Source organism: Gymnodraco acuticeps, unplaced genomic scaffold (genome assembly GCF_902827175.1).
Source record: "Gymnodraco acuticeps unplaced genomic scaffold, fGymAcu1.1, whole genome shotgun sequence".
NCBI classification, from domain to species: Eukaryota; Metazoa; Chordata; class Actinopteri; order Perciformes; family Bathydraconidae; genus Gymnodraco; species Gymnodraco acuticeps.
Window position 1 is genome coordinate 849,585 of NW_022989974.1, and position 21,374 is coordinate 870,958.

Below are 21,374 nucleotides of genomic sequence, written 5' to 3' on the forward strand. Positions count from 1 at the left end.
CTGATGCCTTCCTGATGGCCCTTCGTCGGTTTATTGCCCTCAGAGGTACACCTCAGGGTTTCTGTTAGCCGGTAATTACCGGTTTTTAGCTGTTAAAATGTAATAAAAACCGGTAAATTCAAAACCTGCCGGTCAAAATGTCCGCTAATAATTAGGGATGCTCCGATCGATCAGCCGCCGATCATTATCGGCCGATATTCACTCTTAATAGTTTGATCTGTGCTCTCTATAAAGGCCGACCAGGAGAGTTGGATCTGATCGATATGGACATAAACGCGAGTGAAGTGTAACCGGACGCGAGAGAGAGATCAGATCAGCTGCTGCATAATCACCTAGCCCCGCCCACTGTTTAGCGCGCTGCATGAGAAACTGACGGGCTTTCAGGAGAGAGGGAGAGAGAGAGGAAAAGAGAGGATTCGTTTCTCCCGTGTTATTATCAGTGCTTGAATTGGAATGAAAAAGGTGCCAGTACTCTAAAATCAGCAACTTTTTCAAGTCAATTTTATATATACAGCCCACAAACAAGAATTTGGCTACTATAATGCTGGTGGGTTTGTCTCTTTACTACTGTATATTTTAGAAAGGTTCACTGTACTTAACATTTTTTATGATAGGCAGCGGATATGGCTAAAACTCAGTAAGGTATTAACTGAAAATATAGCAATCAAAGTCTAGATCTTCTGCTGAAGACACATGAAGCAGAGACCTTTCAGGTGAGAGCCCCTCTGGTGGTGTTCAACATTAATGACAAGGAAACAAAGCTCTGGTCAGAAGCATTTTTTATAAAAAGCTTTAACAAAATTAAGTATTTCTGTACATTTTGAATGCAATCTAACTTTCCAACTCAGAAAACGAAAAACGAAAAAGTGCCAAAAGTCTTCTCACATGGCTGAGCTGCTTTGCAATATACTTCACCACTGAAGAATACAAATATGTATAAAGTAAACTATGATGCAATCTAACTTTCCAACTCAGAAAAATGATAAAGAGCATGAACAAAGAACATGTAAAAACAAATGCAAAATTTGCACAATCTAAAATGAGAAACTGTAACTGCAAGTAACAACAGGGCTCGACATTAAGGGCTGCCCGATGGCCCGGGGCCATCTAGTATTTAGCTCGGGCAATGAAGCCTCACCTGCTGGTTGCCCGATCGGGCAATCTATTATGCCAGTATCATGCAGCTCGGGGATCAGTAATGAGTGACCCGACAGTAAAACTAAACATATCTATAACTAGTTCAGGTAGTTTGAGAAATAGCTACGTGTGATATTCTAACCTGAAGTGTGTGTTTTGTCCGCTCACCGCTGCAGGTGATTATGCAGAGCTGCGTGTCGACTCGTCAGCAGCAGCTGATCTCTCTCTCTCTCTCTCTCTCTCTCTCTCTCTCTCTCCCGTCAGATTAGACTTCACTCGCGTTTATGTCCATATCGATCAGATCCAGCTAGTTCTAGCTAATGATATGACTACCTGCTTATTAAAAGACACCTAAACAATAAGTGTCGCTATGCAACTGGGTGAGGCCACAAAGTATAGCGCAGCATTATGCATTTGTTTACATGCCCACCGGAACCCCGAGGCATTACCAACAGATCAACGCACAATCAACCCATACAGGACATCTCTTTCTCCACATTAAGTGTTAGACATTAGAATTGACTGTTCTTGTCTGTCACATACTCTTCTTGTCTGTCACATAAGTGGCGCAACTGAAGCGGTATTGCGCTAAAGGGAAATTATTTTGACCGGACATTTTGACCGAAGAGACTTAGATTTGCCGGCTAACGGGAACTCTGACGTCCCATTTTGTGTGCTTCGCAGATGCGCTCGGCTCCTCTCGACTGCTGCTCGGTCAGCTTCCGGATGAGGAGGCATTCGTTCGACCAACTTACAGTAGATAACATTACAAACATTTTTAACAGGGGCCATAATAGTGTAAATAATGTTTGTTTTCGCAGTTATAACTGAATGTAATGTTTTCTACTTTTTTACATCTGGGAAGGCATTTGCCTTCATCAGATGGAAAGTGTCTTGACCAGCAACTTAAGTATTTCTTATATGCAGGGCATGCAAGCGAGCAAACACAAACAAGAACAAACAAACAAGTGAAATGAAGAATAAAATTGAAATTGTACAATATAATATTGTGTTGGTTCATCTTATAATTCAGTCTAGAGAATGCACCAGACAGCATATAAGACCTGCAAAAATCTAAATTTTCTAGGGGGAGGCCCCCCAAGCCCTTCGTGCGTCATTTCGTCCGTGAGCATTTTTCAGGGCAATCTCTATTGGGCTCAGGGCCATCTGTAAATTAGCTTAGATGGCCCACAGGGCCATCTCCCAAAATCCTTAATGTCATGCACTGAACAAAGTCTGAGCCATGGTAAAGAGTTACATTGAACACCAAGCTGATCAGATAACTCCCTGGTTGGTCTGAAGTCCTTCTATCTCCAGGATCTGTACAAATCGGCACATTATGCCAAAAGTCTTCTCACTGGGTGAGCTGCTTTGCAATATACTTCACATTGTTAGAAAAGGCTCCAGAAGGCCTTGGCGACATCAGTATCAGGGGCTGGAGCTGGACAGGCTCTTTCATCAGCACTTCTCCTTCCCTTTGCCAGCCAGGACCTCACATACTGTTCCGGATTGAACTGTCCTAGTGATGGTCCATTACATTTAATGAAAACCAGGCTGGACAGTCGGCTGACAGAGAGAGCATTCCTTTTTGCAGTAAGGATATAGTTCATGCAGCTGAATGCCCGCTCACACTCACTAGTGGAGACAGCGATGGTTCGGACTGCTTTCAGTAGAGGCTCCATGGCAGCAGGTGTACGGGATGCCCTGGTTTCCTTGTATTCGCGAAAGCCCTGAACAGTCTCTCTTCTGTCCACTTTCAGCACTTCGCACAAACGTAGCACCTCTAACTCCTCTTCAGGCCAACTTCCAGGATGGATAACTTTCATGTCCTGGATTAGCTGATTGTCCCGGGCCTCCCGGCCATGTAATGGGATTTCTCTTGTGCTGACATGAGAGGAGGTTGTGGAAGTCATTCTGTGTCTCAGATTCTCTACCATACTGCGGAAAAACTGACCTGCATGAATCTGTACAAGCCTGCCATTCTCACGCAGGGCAACACCCTTGAAGGACTTCTCAGCTAGAGCTGTATGAACTGTAGTCATGTGTGGGCCAGGCATGGTGACCATGGATTCAAAAACTCGTATTTCTCGAGTTAAGAGCCTATCTGCTGTAGGCAGTGTCATCTCTCTTTTTTGGAGTTGCCGAGAGAGGTCGCTGAGCTCTGTGAGCGCATCGTACATCAGTCCCAGATTGCTGACAAACGTTGCAGATGTGAGCACATCATCCAGGCCCTTGTACTTTGCTCTGTCTCTGGAATCCCTGCTCGTGTCATTTGCAGCATTTGTGAAGTGATCATGAAGCACTCGGTAGTTTTCCCAGACTGCTCTGACGCTCCTTTCACTTGAAGCCACCCAGCGGATGGACAAAACACGCCCTATCACCAGGAGACGCTGTCCGACTGCTTGCGCACACTGCGCTAACTGCCTCTGATTTTTGGGGGAGGCATGGAACAAGGAATAGAGTTTGTCAAAAAAGATCTGGAAATGATTGAGCCCTGAGACCTCCTTGACCACATCCCCAACTGCCAGCTCTAGACGATGATTGGAGCAGTGCCACACAAACAGGCTTGGGAATTTACTACACAACTGGGTAGCAACGCCTGTTCTCTTCCCTAGCATGACTGAAGCCCCATCACATGCAAAAGAAACGAAACACTGACCTAAAAAGTCCTCGTTAAAATCTCTTCCAAGACACTCCATTAACGCCTTTGTGATGTCATCAGCCGTTGTTCCATCCAACTCGATCAGCTCCCAAAAAAACGTTTCGGGCTCAGCATCAGCTAATGCTGAGCGTAGACACACAACAAGCACCGTTTTACCACTAATAGTGGTAGATTCATCGACCAAAACACAGAGTTTTCTTTGGTTTTCTGTAATGTCTTTTGCCATTTTTTTCTTCAGCTCATGAGCTATGTGGTCGATGATTTCGCCACAGGTTTTATTGGAGTGCAAAACCCTGCCCACGTTCAGCCCATTCAGTTTCTGTACATTCAAATCAATTGGCATGTCTGTGAATGGCCGGCTATGTTTGCCAATTTTATATGCCGTTCGAAAAACTCTGATAGTGGTGTCTAATTCAGATTTATGCATAGACTGCACTTGATGTTGAATAGTTTCACGTGAAGCAGATGTAAGGATGTCAGCAGCTTTTACATGGGCTTGTGATTCTTTATGTTCTTTGATTTTTGTTCTCAGGCTAGCTTGTTGTTTGCCCTTGTCAACACCGAAATGAGACACTGCACACTCACCCCATTCAGTTGACAGTTTCAGTCCTTGTCCAGTGTGTATTCCCAAAGATTTGACATCTCTGCATATCCGACATCCTAGCTTCTTATCTTTAAGAAGGAGCCATGCATTGGTCTTGCAAAAATATTGCACCTGGTCCGTTGTCCAGCAGTCAGGTGCATCGCTTTGCCCAGTGTTGGTGGTGGCAGTAGCGCCAGCAGCAGCTAACGTTAGAGGCTCTGGAGGAGGCGGCGGAGCTAGTGCTAATGCTAATGCACTAGAACTTGGAGCAGGAGGATCAACCAAAGAAAGCTCCCCATCAGACACAATTTCCAACACAGGCACAGCATTCTCTGTATTTGAAGTTTCTTCCGGCGACAACCGCTGTCTTTTTGCACTTGTATTAATCCACGCTAACATTTTAGAAATGCTAATTTGTGACGTGACTTGCTTTCCTTCTCTCGGGGGCGTGCCTGCTCTGTTCTATCACTCTACATAGCCACCCACTGGGTGGGAGTTGCACTGCATAAACACAACACACGTGCATCTAGGTATGTAAATTGTAAAGCATTAAAACATGGTTTTACTAACAGTTTTCAGTATGTTGTTACTTCGGCATTATTATTATTATTATTTTGAAACGTGTATTACTATTAAATCACGGTCAAATAGGTTAATTTTGACATAGTCGTTTCCACCACAGTATTTACATGGAGAATATAAGCCCCGCCCCCTCTCCAGCACGTTCTGTTTGAATGACAGGAGTAAACAGCTGACAGCCGCTGTGAAACTCCAGCGGTTAGAGCGATGAGAATGTCCGTTCGGCACCTCATGACGCATCTACTGAGTACCGGGCGGCTGTATATATATATATGGATGTATAATAAGAACGGCGGGAGAGTGTTGAGTACTGGCACGGTGCATGAGTACCGGAGTACCGCCAGCATGCCGGTACTGAGCAAGAAGTGCCGGTACTCCATGGGTCAGAACCAGAAGTGCCGGTACTGCGTACCGGTGAGTACCGGCCCAATTCCAGCACTGGTTATTATTCAAAGTTAATGTAAACTTTTGAATAATGTACTTCATCTACTACAAGTAGTTTGTTTGAATGTAATAATGATGTTTGTGGAATCATTTATTGAAAAATGAATCAGAATTTTTCGATCTGTTACGATTATAAACTGAAGCAATATAAAAATGACTCCCATTAACTGACTTTTAGTCATAGTCCGGTAATTACCTGCTAACAGAAACTCTGCTACACAATTCTTATTCTTATTATTGAAACATGTCTATATTTCTACATTTACGTTCACTTAAAGGTGGGGTAGGTAAGTTTCAGAAACCGGCTCGAGATACACTTTTTGTTATATTCCATGGAATGCTCTTAACATCCCGATAGCAATGAATATCTTAAGTGCTTTGACAAAAAATCCATAAAAAAATGTCATCTGTGGAAGCCGTAGTACTGTAAAAAGTACAACCAATCCGTTTAGCCGGCCCGGCTAAACGGATTGGATTGCCGCTCTGTCTGTCAGCCTTCCATCTCGTGCACGCACAAATGTATCTCGTGCCCTCATTGGGCGTGCCGTCATTGGGCGTGCATTGCAGCAGTACTTCAATGACTCGCCAGCAACAGGCGGCCACTTTCACCAGTCTGCTGACGTCATGTGCGCGTTCATGTGTGTTGGAGGAGGTGCTCTGTAAGGAAGTCTGAAGGAAGGGGCGGATTCTTTTCGGCTGTGTACTTTCACATTTTAGTGCATTACATTACATTACATTTAGCTGACGCTTTTGTCCAAAGCGACTTACAATAAGTACATTCGACCAGGAAGACACAACCTTGAAGAAAACAGAATCATATAAGTACATCAGGTTTCATAGAGCCAAACATTTCAAGTGCTACTCAACTGGCTTTAGGTAAGCCAGTCCTTTATTAGTATAAAAGTGCTTCGTTAATAGTTCTAACGCTCGAAGTGGAGTCGAAAGAGATGAGTTTTCAGTTTGCGCCGGAAGATGTGCAAGCTATCTGCCGTCCTGATGTCAATGGGGAGCTCATTCCACCATCTTGGAGCCAGGACAGCAAACCCACGTGTTTTTGCAGATGGGAACTTGGGTCCCCCTCGCAGCGAGGGCGCAGCGAGCCGTTTGGCTGATGCAGAGCGTAGTGCACGCGCTGGGGTGTACGGTTTAACCATGTCCTGGATGTAGGAAGGGCCAGATCCATTCGCAGCATGGTAAGCAAGTACCAGTGTCTTGAAGTGGATTCTAGCAGTTACCGGAAGCCAGTGAAGGGAGCGGAGGAGCGGAGTGGTGTGGGAAAATTTAGGAAGGTTGAAGACCAGACGAGCCGCTGCATTCTGGATGAGCTGCAGAGGTCGGATGGCACATGCAGGTAGACCAGCCAGGAGGGAGTTGCAGTAGTCTAGGCGTGAGATGAGGAGAGCCTGGACCAGAACCTGAGTCGCTTTCTGTGTCAGCTGGGGACGTATCTTCCTGATGTTGTAAAGCGTGTATCTGCAGCAACGGGTTGTAGCAGCGATGTTTGCAGTGAAGGACAGGTTGTTATCTAGGGTCACACCCACCCCACCTAGTGCACTCGAGCCGGTTTCTGAAACTTACCTACCCCACCTTTAAATGTAGGCCTATTTATTTATGTATTTATGTGTTTATTTTATTATAAGGCTGAGCGTTTTCATGTTTTATTTTTTCCTTGTAAATATTATTATTGTTTTAAATATTATTATAATTTTTTGAATTATTATTTTATTGCTTTTGTATTTATTTAATTTTTGTATTTATTTATTGTATTTTTTATCATAATTTTTTCATTACAATTACATTTAATGTATTTATGTATATGTTTTTAATTTTGTGTTGTTATTATTTTGTATGTATTTATTAAAAAAATGTATTTCTTTTATTATTGTATCAATATGAATTATTATTTATTGTCTATGTATCGATATCATTTTGTATTTTATTTGTATTTTTGCTTGTCATTTCTTTATTGTCATTATCATTTTTTATTAATTTTTTTTGATTTTGTATTATTATTATTTTATTTTTTATTAGTTATTTATTATTTATTAACATTTTTACCTATTCCTATTGCTCGGATCCAGTCAGCTGACATGGGACAGATCATGTGACCCAGCTGCTGTTTTGTTTAATTTATTCAGGAGGTGCCGCCCCCACCACAAAGTATCGTGTTTTCTCGCGAGAGGATAGGCATATTCCGTGGCTGCTCCTGCTTCAACCCTATGCTTCAACCATGTAAAGTGACTAGTATATGAGCTATCCAGAAGCATACCGAAAGTACCTTTATTCAGCATTAAAACGGCCACCTACAGTCAACTTTTTGTAAGTGATATTAATGACGCATTATAAGTTAGCTAACAAGTCTCTTAGCAGTTTTATTGAGTGTTCAAGAAAGACACACCGTATAACTCACCGCTCAAGTGTTCACATTATGTCATCTGCACTTGAAAGACCAGTCAACACTGACAGCGCTAAGGTAAAGCTAATACCTACACGAAAAACATATATAATTATCTTGGTTTTACATGGGCTGTTTCTATCATAGTTTCCCTTCCCATGCACCAGTGTTTATTTGTTGTGCTGTCATTGTGCTTTCACCACACGGTGCAATGCTGCCCCCTGCCGTCCAGCCTGCAGAAGACCGCTGGTCAGTGAGATATGTGACCGGGGACCTGTTCTCCTGCCCCGGGGACGAGGCTCTGGCCCACTGCATCAGTGAGGACTGCCGCATGGGGGCAGGCATAGCAGTGATGTTCAAGAAGAACTTCAAAGGGGTAGAGGAGCTAAAGGAGCAGAGTGAGTCAGCCCTTTTATTAAAAATGTATCAGGAGTGAAGTGTCCTATTTTTGGGGGCATCGATTTCCGAAGGGATCATTTTGTTCTGCACAGAGAAGCGCCTCGAAAAAGACTGGATGCTATTCTACACAGTATCCCACATTTATTCTGTATCAGTTGATACTGAAGTTGGATCATCATCCCATCACATGACAATATTCTGGATGCATAATTTTGTACACATTTATCCAAAATGTGTTTTCTTTGGTAACTGAAGGATCACCACTAACATTTTAAATCAACATCTGTGACATTTATTTTGCACAGCATGAATTCGTAATGGCTTCTTCAATAATGCTTTCAGTTTCGGGCTTCAAACAAACATGCCTTGAGTTTGTATTATGAGTTTCATTATACAAACTTAGGCAAATATGCGTTTGTATAGTGTCTTATTCTGATGGGAATATTATCTTTTTATCCCCAAACAGAAAAGCTGACAGGAGAGTGCGCTGTTTTAAAAAGAGAGAGTCGTTTCGTCTACTATCTGGTAAATATGTGAAATGAAAATGAAATCTCTCATTTTAACACATATGTTGTACTTCATATTATTACTGATACTATTCTGTTATGCTATTGAAGATTACAAAGAAAAAGGCCAGCCAAAAGCCCACCTATGACAGCCTGGCACGGAGCCTGGAGAACATGAGGTCACACTGTGAAAGTAACAGTGTAACCAGAATATCAATGCCTCGGTTTGTATAATATTTCAGTCATTTAGAAATAGTCATCCAGGGTTCAAAAGCCACATTATGCTCGATAAATACTTTATTTTGAATGTGATGCTTTGTGTTGTCCCTCCATTGTTTACAGTATTGGTTGTGGCCTGGATAAACTGCAGTGGAATAAAGTGGCAGAGATACTGGAGCAGGTCTTCAAACCCACAAACATCTCCATCACAGTCTACAGCCTCCCTGAGAGACCAGAGAGCAAAGTGATGAAGGAGAACATGCGCAGATGATTGATTGGAAAGTTAGTTTATTGACATCAAAATGCACTTTTATGTTCTTGTTCCACATGTTGCCATTTTTCAGTGGAAAATTGTATAGAAAACTTGAAAATAAATGTTTTTTTTGCACTTCAAAAGTCAACCCAACTCTAATTTATTTTGCAAAGAAGATACTGATCAACTATTATCTGTATCTACAGCCACTTATACCCAGTTTAAGCTATTTGACAAGGTAACAGCTGCTTTCCACACACACATCTAGACTGCTCACTATATGCAGATAATACTGGCATTTGTTCACCTGTCCCTTCTGCTCACATGGTATTTTACAACAGGATATTGAGCTTCAAATATCAGGCATCTCTCTATTTGCACATTCATCCACCAGGGCAATTAGGTTGTTGATTGAGCAAACAGTGTATTTGTATTTCTCCGTGGGCGTCGTATAACTTCTAGAGTGCTCATTGTTGCCTCTGCAGATGGACCAAGTATTGATCTGCTCTGGTATTGTTCTTCAAAGCAGCTGGGACACATGGGAGGCACCAGATGTGAGTCAAAAGAAAAAGAGTGGCAGGAAACCCGACACCACAAAGTCAATCACACACATACATTTTCCCCGGGATGGCAAAAGCCTTTTAACACGAACTGAAGTGGAAAGCGGAGGGCTGATACGGCACAATCTCCATTTAAAGCGGTCGATAATAATCGAACTGAAGGGGGCTCCATATAATAATCTGACGACGTGTACTTCAGGTGTGTGAGTAATTATAGTGGACCTCGGTGGCAGTGAGACTGTCTGAACAGTGTCAGTAGTTTGCCGTCTGTGACCCTCCCTCTCCTTTGAAGCACCTTCAATAATTCACGAGGAAAAGGCATTAACCGCTGTACACTGCGGCTGCCCCCCCCCCCCCCCCCATACATCCATGGTTGGCTGGATGACTGTACTTCGGCATCACTGCAACCAACCCCCTCTCCTCCTCCCTACCCATCCCCCTTCTTGCCTGGCAATTAGACTCCACACTGCAGCAGAGCCACCTTGCCACGCTGCAGTGCATGCAGGGAAATCTCCTTTCATCTGACCCGCTGCATCCCCTCAACACGCTGCGGCTGGTGCGACCGTGCATCCAAATCTACCCTGTTTCCACTAAATAGCCCCTTCCCCTCTCTTTGTTCCCGTGCAGCTTTTGCTTGTCCCACTGCGGTCCAGTGATTTCGACGCCGATGCTCTCCCCCACTCTCACTTTTCTCTCCCACACACTCCCCCCACCCTCCTCTGTCCTCCATTCCCTTTTTTTCCCTCTTCGCTCGATGCGTATGAAATTGCAGAGCTCAGCATTCTTCTCCACAGGCACTTAGGCAAAAAAAAAGAAAAGAAGAGAGATGAGCAAGGCGGGAGGGTTTCTGATGCACCACACAACTGGCCCACTTCCAATTAAAGAAGAGAGCTTATGTTATTGAAGAGCAGCTTAGCCAATCAGGAGGCAGTGCAGGCAAAGACAGCAGGAAAAAAGCAGCAGAGCGAGTGGGCAAGAGGAAGGGAGAAAAAAAAACTGCAGTGTGTGAGTGTGTGTAGTTTTTATCCCTCCCCTGAGCAGATCTTTATCAATTTGTGTACTCCAGTCTTGGGGTGCATTTGAATGGGTGCCTGTGTGTGTATATGTGGCAGAGTTGACAGGAGGACAGGGTAAAGGTGTGTCCAAATGGCTGTGTTAGACTCCTGACTTGTTCATTCTAAAACTGGAAATAAGAGAAAGTAAGAGAAGATTGATCATTTTTCTCTCTATCTCAAAGTGTCTCGGAGCGTGTGGAGAAGGGGAAGAGCGTCGGTGTCCAGAGGAGAGCGACCGGCCAAAAAACGGTAAGCAGCTCCGTTCTCCTCCTACTACAGGCATGCTGTTTTTTAACACTTCTGAAGTTTTTTTTGGGGGTATCCCTTTCATCACTGTATAGCTCATATGCCCTCTTTCACTAGGCATTACATTTACATTTAAACATCATACTTTAATTATCGTTTTTTGTCATTAAAATACTTAACAGAAAAGCAGAGGGGGGGGGGGGGGGTAGAGAGAGAGGGAGGGGGGAGGTTAGTGCGGGACTCCCTGATGCTTCTAGGCAAGTTTCTGTGCACACGGTTCTCTAGTGCTGCAGTATCCCATTACATCCCTGAGCGGAGCTGCCTCAGCATCCAGCCAGTGTAAGACGCACGACTACAACCAGATACATATTTAAAACAAATCACTGTCACAGTTTGAACTTATTTTTCCTGGATGGGATAAGAGGAAAGTGTTCTCCCTTATACTGTGAATGCGCTGATAAGCTTTAAGTGCTTCAGCCCATTTTAGATTTATAGTACATGCCCTCACTGTGTATTCTGGGAAATATTGGCGCTGCTTAGATAACAGATTGATTTGGCCCTGATAGTGTTTGAGTTCTGGTTTTTGTTTGTCCACTGCTCTGGGACCTTTTTTAGTCTGAGATGCAGCAAAAGTAGACCCTCTGGTTGGATGAATGAGGCTTACAGTGGTTGGATGAATGAGGCTTACAGTGTACAAAATAAAATAAAAGTAGTAGTTAAAAATGCGTACTTATACACTTTGAAATATGGTTTATGATGATTGTAAAATGAGCTCAAATAAATGAAACCTGTCTTCAGTGAAAGACAGATGATTCATACTATCACACATTTCTGCTTTTTCCCCCCAGTATTTATTACCACCGTATTCAAGCACATTCACAATTTATTTATTACATCCCACCATCTTCTTTTTTTATTTTTTTGGACGTCTGACCTTCATCATTTGTGAATGAAGATATGCTACTGTCCAGCAGTGGGCAGTGTGTGTTTCCTCTGTAGGAAATGTGTGTGAGCACTGGCCTGCTGCAGAATGGGAGGACATAATGGACGGACTCAGTGTATTGTGTGTGGGCACGTTGGAAAGCGTCGTCAAACCGGATAAAGAGTAGAGTTTGTACCGCTGCTTTCATATTTCATGGCCGGGGGCTTATACCTTTCGCCCTCAGATTGTAGCTATAAGACGACCATTAACCTGACCGAACTCACTGATCCTTGTTAGCTGTTAAATGATTTCTAAATTATTCAACACAGAGTTATAGGCGGGGATAAGGAGAGGGCTGGGGAGGAAATGGGAGTCATTTCAGTACCATGGACAGATCTCAGCTCCCTCAAATACTTGAAAGCAGACCAGTGTTTAGGAATGAGGGTTGTATCAAGGCAAAGCTAATTCTTCTCACTATGCTTATTCAGATGACCTAATACATCTTCTGGCTGCACATATTTCTAATTCCCAATTTGATGTGACAGTCTGCTGTGCACATCTGCTCTTTCCCTTTTCCAGTTGAACACACTTTTCATTATTCATGCCCCTCTCCTTTTCTAGAACACAGTCCATCTTAAAGAGAGGTGTGTGTTTGTAGAGGTGCAGTTCTTAGCTGTTTCCTCTCAGAAAACCCTTGTTCTTCCTGCCCTTGTTTACTTGTGTTATCACTATACACTCAAGTTGTGACTGCCGGTGCTGTGGTATTGATCCACCTTCCTTTTTCACGGCACAGCTCGGATTGACACATGCTGCGGCAGCAAAGATCTTTCAGGTTTGACACTTACTTATTATATGGATCTATATCAGGGCTAGCTCTAAATCTAATGCATATTACTTCAATAAAAGGCAGACGGTATACACGGTGCCTGTGAGTGGACAGTTAGTCATAATGTTTCCCTGAAATCACATTTAAAACATTTTGAGGATGGTGCTCAACAAGAGTGGCGTAATGTTATGTCATTTAAAATGAAATGTAAAACCTGTAATGGCAGCTGCCCCTATAGCTCTGACTCCTGCTGTCACAAAAAGCTTTGCTTCATATCATGGTTGAGAGCGATCAGCAAAGTGTCTCTGCTGGAGACCACCAGCACAGTGAGAAAGTCATTCAGAAAGCAATGATTAGAACCATGTGCGCCTTAATGGAAAACGGAAATGAGACCCCTCACTGTTCCTAAGAATTAGCCAGTATCCCCCTCTAAGATAGAAGCAAGTGTCAGAGATGGATCGGAGTTAACTACTGATTTATGGGTAGTTTAAAATCACAGACCTGTATTCTGGGATTCACATCAACGTATGTGTAATTCAGTGTGATCGCAGCTTCTCCAACCAGGCTGTTCAGCATCGCAACATAAACAGTGTGGGCCATGTGTGAGAATGTACCTCGGCAAAAGCTGGAGAAAGAGCGCTTGCAAGTTTCATTTTAAAGTTGACCTTGTGTCTACGCCTATGTTTGTACATTAATGATGTACAGTAACTCTTTTCCGAGATCGGTGGGTTTATTTCTGGGGGAATGGAGCAGCTGCTGGGCTCGTCATAGCTCATCCTGCATGTTTGACACCCTCAGTCCCAGGCTGTGCGACATGGGTGTTTGGTTTGCCCCTGTAAATGATGGTGTGGGTAACATAGCGGAGCAACAGCGGCTGTCTCTGTGACATACTACAGTTAGCAGCAACGCCCAAACTCTCCATATTAGGGGAGGAGAGTAGGTACTGTAAGAAACTCACCAAACCTGCAGAAACTACACTGAACAAAAATATAAATGCAACACTTTTGTTTTTGCTCCCATTTTTCATGAGATGAACTCAAAGATCTAAAACATTTTCTATATACACAAAATAACCATTTCTCTCAAATATTGTTCACAAATCTGAAAAATCTGTGATAGTGAGCACTTCTCCTTTGCCCAGATAATCCATCCCACCTCACAGGTGTGGCATATCAAGATGCTGATTAGACAGCATGATTATTGCACAGGTGTGCCTTAGGCTGGCCACAATAAAAGGCCACTCTAAAATGTTCAGTTTTATCACACAGCACAATGCCACAGATGTCGCAAGTTTTGAGGGAGCGTGCAATTGGCATGCTGACAGCAGGAATGTCCACCAGAGCTGTTGCCCGTGAATTGAATGTTCATGTCTCTACCATAAGCTGTCTCCAAAGGTGTTTCAGAGAATTTGGCAGTACATCCAACCGGCCTCACAACCGCAGACCACGCGTAACCACACCAGCCCAGGACCTCCACATCCAGCATGTTCACCTCCAAGATCGTCTGAGACCAGCCACTCGGACAGCTGCTGCAACAATGGTTTGCATAACCAAAGCATTTCTGCACAAACTGTCAGAAACCGTCTCAGGGAAGCTCATCTGCATGCTCGTCGTCCTCATCGGGGTCTCGACCTGACTCCGGTTCGTCGTCGTAACTGACTTGAGTGGGCAAATGCTCACATTCGATGGCGTCTGGCACGTTGGAGAGGTGTTCTCTTCACGGATGAATCCCGGTTTTCACTGTTCAGGGCAGATGGCAGACAGCGTGTGTGGCGTCGTGTGGGTGAGCGGTTTTCTGATGTCAATGTTGTGAATCGAGTGGCCCATGGTGGTGGTGGGGTTATGGTATGGGCAGGCGTATGTTATGGACGACGAACACAGGTGCATTTTATTGATGGCATTGTGAATGCACAGAGATACCGTGACGAGATCCTGAGGCCCGTTGTTGTGCCATTCATCCACGACCATCACCTCATGTTGCAGCATGATAATGCACGGCCCCATGTTGCAAGGATCTGTACACAATTCCTGGAGGCTGAAAACATCCCAGTTCTTGCATGGCCAGCATACTCACCGGACATGTCACCCATTGAGCATGTTTGGGATGCTCTGGATCGGCGTATACGACAGCGTGTTCCAGTTCCTGCCAATATCCAGCAACTTGGCACAGCCATTGAAGAGGAGTGGACCAACATTCCACAGGCCACAATCAACAACCGGATCAACTCTATGCGAAGGAGATGTGTTGCACTGGTTTTCGGACCCCCCCAGACCCCCCCAGACCCCCCCGATAAAGCAACACTGCACGTTTCAGAGTGGCCTTTTATTGTGGCCAGCCTAAGGCACACCTGTGCAATAATCATGCTGTCTAATCAGCATCTTGATATGCCACACCTGTGAGGTGGGATGGATTATCTCGGCAAATGAGAAGTGCTCACTATCACAGATTTTTCAGATTTGTGAACAATATTTGAGAGAAATGGTTATTTTGTGTATATAGAACATTTTTTAGATCTTTGAGTTCATCTCATGAAAAATGGGAGCAAAAACAAAAGTGTTGCGTTTATATTTTTGTTCAGTGTATGTTGTGCTGTTGAACAGATGAAGTGTGCAGATGGTTAAGGTGATTTGACCTTGTTGGTGATAGGAGAAGGACACGTGAGAAACACAGTGGAGTATTGTAAAGTCAGTGTGTGTGTGTGTGTGTGTGTGTGTGTGTGTGTGTGTTTGTGTGTGTGTGTGTGTGTGTGTGCACTCTCCATGACCAGGAGAAGGCCCCTTTACTATTCTCTCAAGGAAAAGGTTACAGGACGTTTTTTATATGAACATAATTGTTTGCTTGTCAAGTGCATATGAGCGAAAGAGGGCAGGCTCGTTGAAATGAAGACTACAAGAGCTGAGGTTGTACACATGGATAACAGACATCTTAGAGTGTGTAGAAAATGGGGTTGAAAAGGACTGAAAGCAATGAGAGGAAAGGGAAGTGAGGAATGTAAGACAAACGATACTCGTATAGGCGAGAGATAGAGCGAGGGATTGAGAGGCTGTCAGAGGCAGAGCTCGAATGGAGGAGAGTGGGTGTGCATAGCAGAGCTACGAGCACTGCAGTACATTGCAGTGCCCAGCCCCCGCTGCGTTCTCTGCTCACCATCCGGTTCCATGCACTGAGAAGACCCCTGCAGCCGCAGAGCTGCACGGCGCAGGAGGCGACCTCGCAAAGAGCTTTTGACCTGACGCTGTACATTGTGGTATTTCGAAGATGCACAGATTTTGAAGGCGTGATAGAAGCACGGTGTTCATGACAAAACAGCCGACCCGCGCCTGCCAGTGCACATTCATGTAGAGAGAGGGAGTCGTCGATTCACGCTCCCCCTGGATTATGTAAGCCTATAACACATTAACTATACCCGATACTAGCCGAATGATCCTTCCTTCCCTGGTCGTGTTTCCTCATTAGGAACATCTGCCTCACTGTTTGCTTGTGTTCCAGTGCTAGCATCTTTGCAAACAAAGACACAGACTTTATTGAGCTTATTGAAATGGCAACAATGGAGAGACAAACACCATGTGCCTTTAAATAGCTTCTGTGTGTATGCCTGTGCTTTGACATTTCGTTGACGAGGCTCTGTGTGGCGAATTACAAATAATGATGCCATGAATAGCTGCTAAGACCTTTATGTGATGCTGCTTATTGCTTTAAGGAAAACACGCTATTTATTCCGTTTGAAGTCAGGACGTGCATGAATGAGTCACACAGGCTAGCCTGACACTGAAGTTGGATTAATTATACAGCCTTTTGGCTGGCCTAGCTGACACACCATCACACAAACACATGTGTGCAGATGTGAAATGAATCTTAATCACGTGAAACCAAGGAGAAGCTTGTTTCTGCTTCCATAAACAGTTGCTACGTTTCCATCCCACTGCCTGCCAGGTGGACGGCTGAAGCGTGAGAGCGTCCCTCTTTATACGTTCTCCCTCCTCTCTGCTGATGTAGCTGATTCACGTTGCGTAGTGTGGACTCTCTGCTTCCTGTGACAGGGCCTGATTGTGTCTCTCGCTGTGTTCGGGTGTAGCTGAGTCAATTACACCTTGCCAGACAGGTGTTTGAGCTGTTAAGTGTGTTTGCCTCGGCACATCACACCATGTTTGTTTCTGATTTGCACAGAAATCAGCTCCAAGCTTTGAAATTGATAAAGCAAAAAAGAATAAATGCTTTTTGTGAGTCACGCTGCTACCAAAGATAGTAATCCAACGTGTAATTATTCAAAATGTATTCGTTCACATGCATCAAATGTGCTGAATTATTGTGTTTATAACGGTGCTGGGAAACACATGTCACAAATTATGTGTAGGACATTTCATGAAAGCTTTAGAAATGTGTCACCTTGACTTCACAGGTAGTGATTCTTCTTATCTCACCTTGCAAAATGTATTGAGAAAAAATATCTTTCTGCTACAGTCATGTATTTATTCCTTTCAACTTCTCAAGGTTAAGCATGGAGGAAGATTCCGTTTTCCAACTGTGGATGGCTGAGAATGTAGTTATGAAAGGAAATATAAAGAAACACTGGTTTGTAGAAGACTGAGACGGGGAGAGTGGGAGAAAAACGGCAGAGTATTGTAGTGTGGGTGAGCTGCAGTGGGGATTCGGAGTGCTGCATTGAGCTGCATAATTAATGTTAAGGGGGAGGAGCTAAAGGCGGAGATAACTTGCCATGAAGAACAAGCCGCTTCAACCCTGCTATAAACAGAGCCACCTCGTATTTCCATGTGAGTGTTTAATCACACAGAGGAGGGATATGTTGATGCAGAACCAAGGAGGCACACCGGTCCAGCTCTGTGTCCCCGTCCCATCTGTCCCTCGGCCCTCAAAGCCAATCACTCTCCCCGGAGCTGCGTTCCCCGGCCAAGTGCCTCAATGCTGGCTGCACGGCTCTGTTAATCATCCAATTTGTAGCAAAGCAGCTTCCTATATGACACATCTGGTGTAACTCTCATCTGGTCTGTCTGAATTGGACCACGAGGAAGGAGGAGGAGGAGGAGTGGGAGTGGCTTCATCCGGCAGGACGGTGTTATATTTAGTCCTCTCCTTTACAGATTCTAGGTTGTTGTTCAGTGTTGTCAACATGGTGAGATTCTTTTGAAACTCTTTTCTTGTCGGAGACCCGCTGTTTTTTTCAGGCTCTTTGTGCTCTGAGACAATCTCTATTATTCTCTCCTCAGTTTTATTTTTAAACTCCCTGCTTGTTAGACGTCTGCCTGTTCAGCCCTTCTCTCGGCTCACAGTGGGCACATGGATTATGTATGCACATGCATGCACATATTTGACAAAGATGGAGTCAGTCTTCAGGGATCACTCTTGGATGTGAATAAATGTTTACAAAGACATGTTTGAAACACATCCAGGGTTCAGGATGTCTAAGGGAGTTGGTCTTTGGTGCTGTCAGAGCCCAGGAACCGGTTTAATTCCTGTGTCTCCGGGGCGATAATGCCTGGCCGCTGATCACATCTCTCTCTCGCTGCACTGCTGGCACCCCTGTCACTTAACCTGATCATCACTGTGGCTGCTCCCAGTTCTTGACATCTATTCTGCTGCAACATGCAGCCTTCATGTCCTCTACTTTACAGCAAATCTCAACAGTGTATTCAGTGTTATCCATATTGTGTTGAATATCTTTTATTTCCTTTTTTATTATTTTTAACTCAAAGCAGCGCCTCTCTTTGTGGGGAAGTGTCTGCCAAAAGCTGCTGGGAGGATGTGTCCTTGTCAAAAGAGGCTTTTGAAATGTTCCCTGTGTCGTCTCCAAGCTTCTCTACAGAGGGAGGACGCTGGTAATGATGGCTGTGTCATTCCAGTCCCCCACGAGCAACCAAATCACACCGCAACTACAACTTCCACATTATCAGGTGCACGTAGAGGCAGATACTATTTAACCTTGAAGAGAAAAGCCACGGAAAGGTACAGTTCATCGTGTAGCTGCAATATCACCAAGGCAGTGATTCAATCTGTCTAAATAGCAATGGTGGACTTCATGTTAGCCAACAGTTGTCTGAAGAAATCGCCTTCAGGGTCTCGCTTTGTTTTAAAATGTAGTTCAAGGGTCTTGTATGTATTATCCTCTTTATTTGTCTTCTTATCCCACAAGGCATCTGGCAGCAGACTCTGACGTTGTTGTTTTTCTACTTAGAGAAACATCTCAGAGCCTTATTAAATATATTTTTTCCCGTCCCCTGAAATCTTAGAAATGAGGAGACATTTTCTCTTTTCTCTCTCTCTGCAGTCCCACGGGGTTTGCAGTGCGAGAGCTGAGTTGCCATTTCTTAGCGTTGCCAAGTGAGAATCTGCCCATCTGACATTCAGAGCGCTTGGAGCGGTGCAAACATCAACAGAAACTCTGAAAAAAAGGAGACAATTCTGCTTTTAAGAAACACAAAGGCTTTGGAATTGTTCTGAGTGTGTGTGGTAATTGTCTTTAAATTAGTTTTACGACTTTCATAATATTGACGTCCAAGCTTCTGTGATCGGTGCCTTTTTGTTTTTACATCTGAGGTGCACAAAGATGTATGTGTTTCATTAGAGAAACCCAGTGCAATGTAATGTCTGCTAAAGAGAGTCAAGTAGAAGGGGAAGAGAAGAGGAAGGAGAGTATTTAAGCGTTGTGAGAAGGAGCTCAGCATGAAGGCTGCCTCTTTTCTCTTTGAGTTCTTTGAGGCCATTGTGCAGACGAAACACTCAGCATACAGAACAAAACAATCCCTGTGTGTCTTACCTGTCGTGCGACTGACAGACGAATAAGGATCAAAGGGATAACATGTTTTACTCATGAAATGATGAATTATGATATGCAGTGCACAGAGACACTTTACTTGTTGTAGAAGGAGTATTTGTAAGTGACATATCATTTAAGGTTGATCTATTCATATCTAATGAATCAGAATAAGAATATCTTTATTATTCCCGCAGCGGGGACATGTACAGCGTTACAGCAAAAGTGGCATAGCAGGTAAAAGAAGAAAACTATAATAAAGGGAAAGCTAATTTATTACATTTAGAGAAAAATCACACAGTAGTAATAACATAAAGACGAATAAGTACTCACCCATGGCTAAAAATGAGTAGCAGCATGAGTAGCAGCATCCTTATCAACATAGTTTTGAATACAGCGTGGAAAAATACCCTCATAAACAAATCGTGTCCGTACGAGTTAGTTCATCCCAAAGGTTTGATCTACCGTTTGGGACTCCAGTTTTTGGGACTCCAGTTTTTGGGACTCCAGTTGTTGGGACTTGAATGAACTTAAGTGGTGTGAGTGGCAGGTCACTTACGGTGCTTTGTAAAGCTGAAGCTGCTCCACTCTGTCGAACCGTCCTCTTTACTCATTCTCTGCACAAGTCATAGAGCCGCTGCCGTCCACAGAATAAAAGATTTCATTTGTTTTCAGCAAACCTGTTTTGAGTCAGACTCCAATAACAAGAAGTGTCAGTTGGAAAAATAAATTCATGTCCACTAATTTAACCTCTCTTTGGTATTGAAAAGAGTGAATTATAACAACTGAATGACTTTATTTGTTGTTGCCTATAGGCAGTGTGTGCCAGCCAACTTGGAGAAATCTTTCAGATTCGATCTCTCCCAAAGAGATTATTGACTTGACATCAAATTGGTCGGCCTCTCCAAGAGCATGATGGAGGGTTTCAAAATCTATGATAAGGCTGGTAATAGTTGGGAGCAGCAAGAAGGACATTTATTGTTCTATATTGATCGAAATAATTGCTACGGTCCCTTTATCCCTTTGTATGAGCCCTCTCCCAGCGTTGCTATCTGAAGAGCTGTGCCTAAATACATTCAGAATCTTCATTCTAATCTGGAGAGTTTTCCTGAATCTTTTCACAAATCCTCATGATGCAGAGATCCATTGTGTGTATTTTGGTTGCAACAAGAATGCCTTTTGAATTGTAGCATGAATGTGTTAGTCGCCAGGAGCTCGCATGAGATGGTTGTGTAATATCTGACAGCTCAGGAGGAGAACCAGGTAAACGCAAGTGGGGGAAGCTTCAAGATGTCGCTGTGGTGGTGCTGTGTTGTACCCTGTTCTCTGCTGGAGGGGAGTGCACTACATCCAAGCTTTGGTGAATCACGACCCTTTCAAAGTCTTATTTTCCACATCGTGCTTTCTTTGCATTTTGGTTTATGCATTGCAGTTACCAAACTCCTTACTTGCTGTCTGAAACAGACTTGGTGAATTCAATTTGGTTTGCAAACATGCAACCTCTCTCTTGGTCAGAAATAATGTGTCCATCTTCAGCTCAGAAAGGCCGCACCCTCTCTCAGGTTCCCCTCTTGTGTCTGCCAGGTAGGATTCAAAATGCGTTCTTGATTCAAGGTCATTCCTGTCTTAATATCTCGATTTAATAAAAAGGGATGCTTATTTCAGGATCTACTCAAGTCTTCTCTGCTCTAATGAACCTGCGTAGGCAAATTCTGATATTAAACGAAAGAGAGTAAAGTCGTTAGTAGATTTTGGATTTCCTATTGTGGAAAATGTCATATCAACTGAGTGCAAAAATGTATACACACAAAGTAAAACC

At 43.7% G+C, this 21,374-nt stretch overlaps 2 protein-coding genes across 3 annotated transcripts in view; both read left to right on the forward strand.

The window, feature by feature from the left end:
- The first annotated feature begins 7,580 nt into the window (after positions 1–7,580).
- oard1 (O-acyl-ADP-ribose deacylase 1) lies at positions 7,581–9,320 on the forward strand. The gene is made up of 5 exons (XM_034211149.1): positions 7,581–7,878; positions 8,033–8,198; positions 8,666–8,724; positions 8,817–8,929; positions 9,048–9,320. The coding sequence occupies exons 1-5, from the start codon at positions 7,738–7,740 to the stop codon at positions 9,193–9,195; spliced, it is 627 nt and encodes a 208-aa protein (XP_034067040.1). The 5' UTR covers positions 7,581–7,737; the 3' UTR covers positions 9,196–9,320.
- A 1,654-nt stretch (positions 9,321–10,974) lies between these two features.
- The window catches only part of LOC117543088 (synaptotagmin-2-like), a 65,510-nt gene continuing 55,110 nt past the window's right edge, over positions 10,975–21,374 (forward strand). For both annotated transcript variants that reach the window (XM_034211146.1, XM_034211148.1), the window contains exon 1: positions 10,975–11,041. The gene's annotated coding sequence lies outside the window, so the exon portion shown is untranslated. The remainder of the gene's footprint in view (positions 11,042–21,374) is intronic.

Bases quoted from the DNA above. Each gene is read 5' to 3' on its own strand.
- oard1 (XM_034211149.1), top strand. From the start codon at position 7,738: ATGACGCATTATAAGTTAGCTAACAAGTCTCTTAGCAGTTTTATTGAG. The intron at 8,199-8,665 runs GTGAGTCAGCCC...ATCCCCAAACAG, and splicing joins AGAGGAGCTAAAGGAGCAGA to AAAAGCTGACAGGAGAGTGC. The intron at 8,725-8,816 runs GTAAATATGTGA...ATGCTATTGAAG, and splicing joins GTCGTTTCGTCTACTATCTG to ATTACAAAGAAAAAGGCCAG.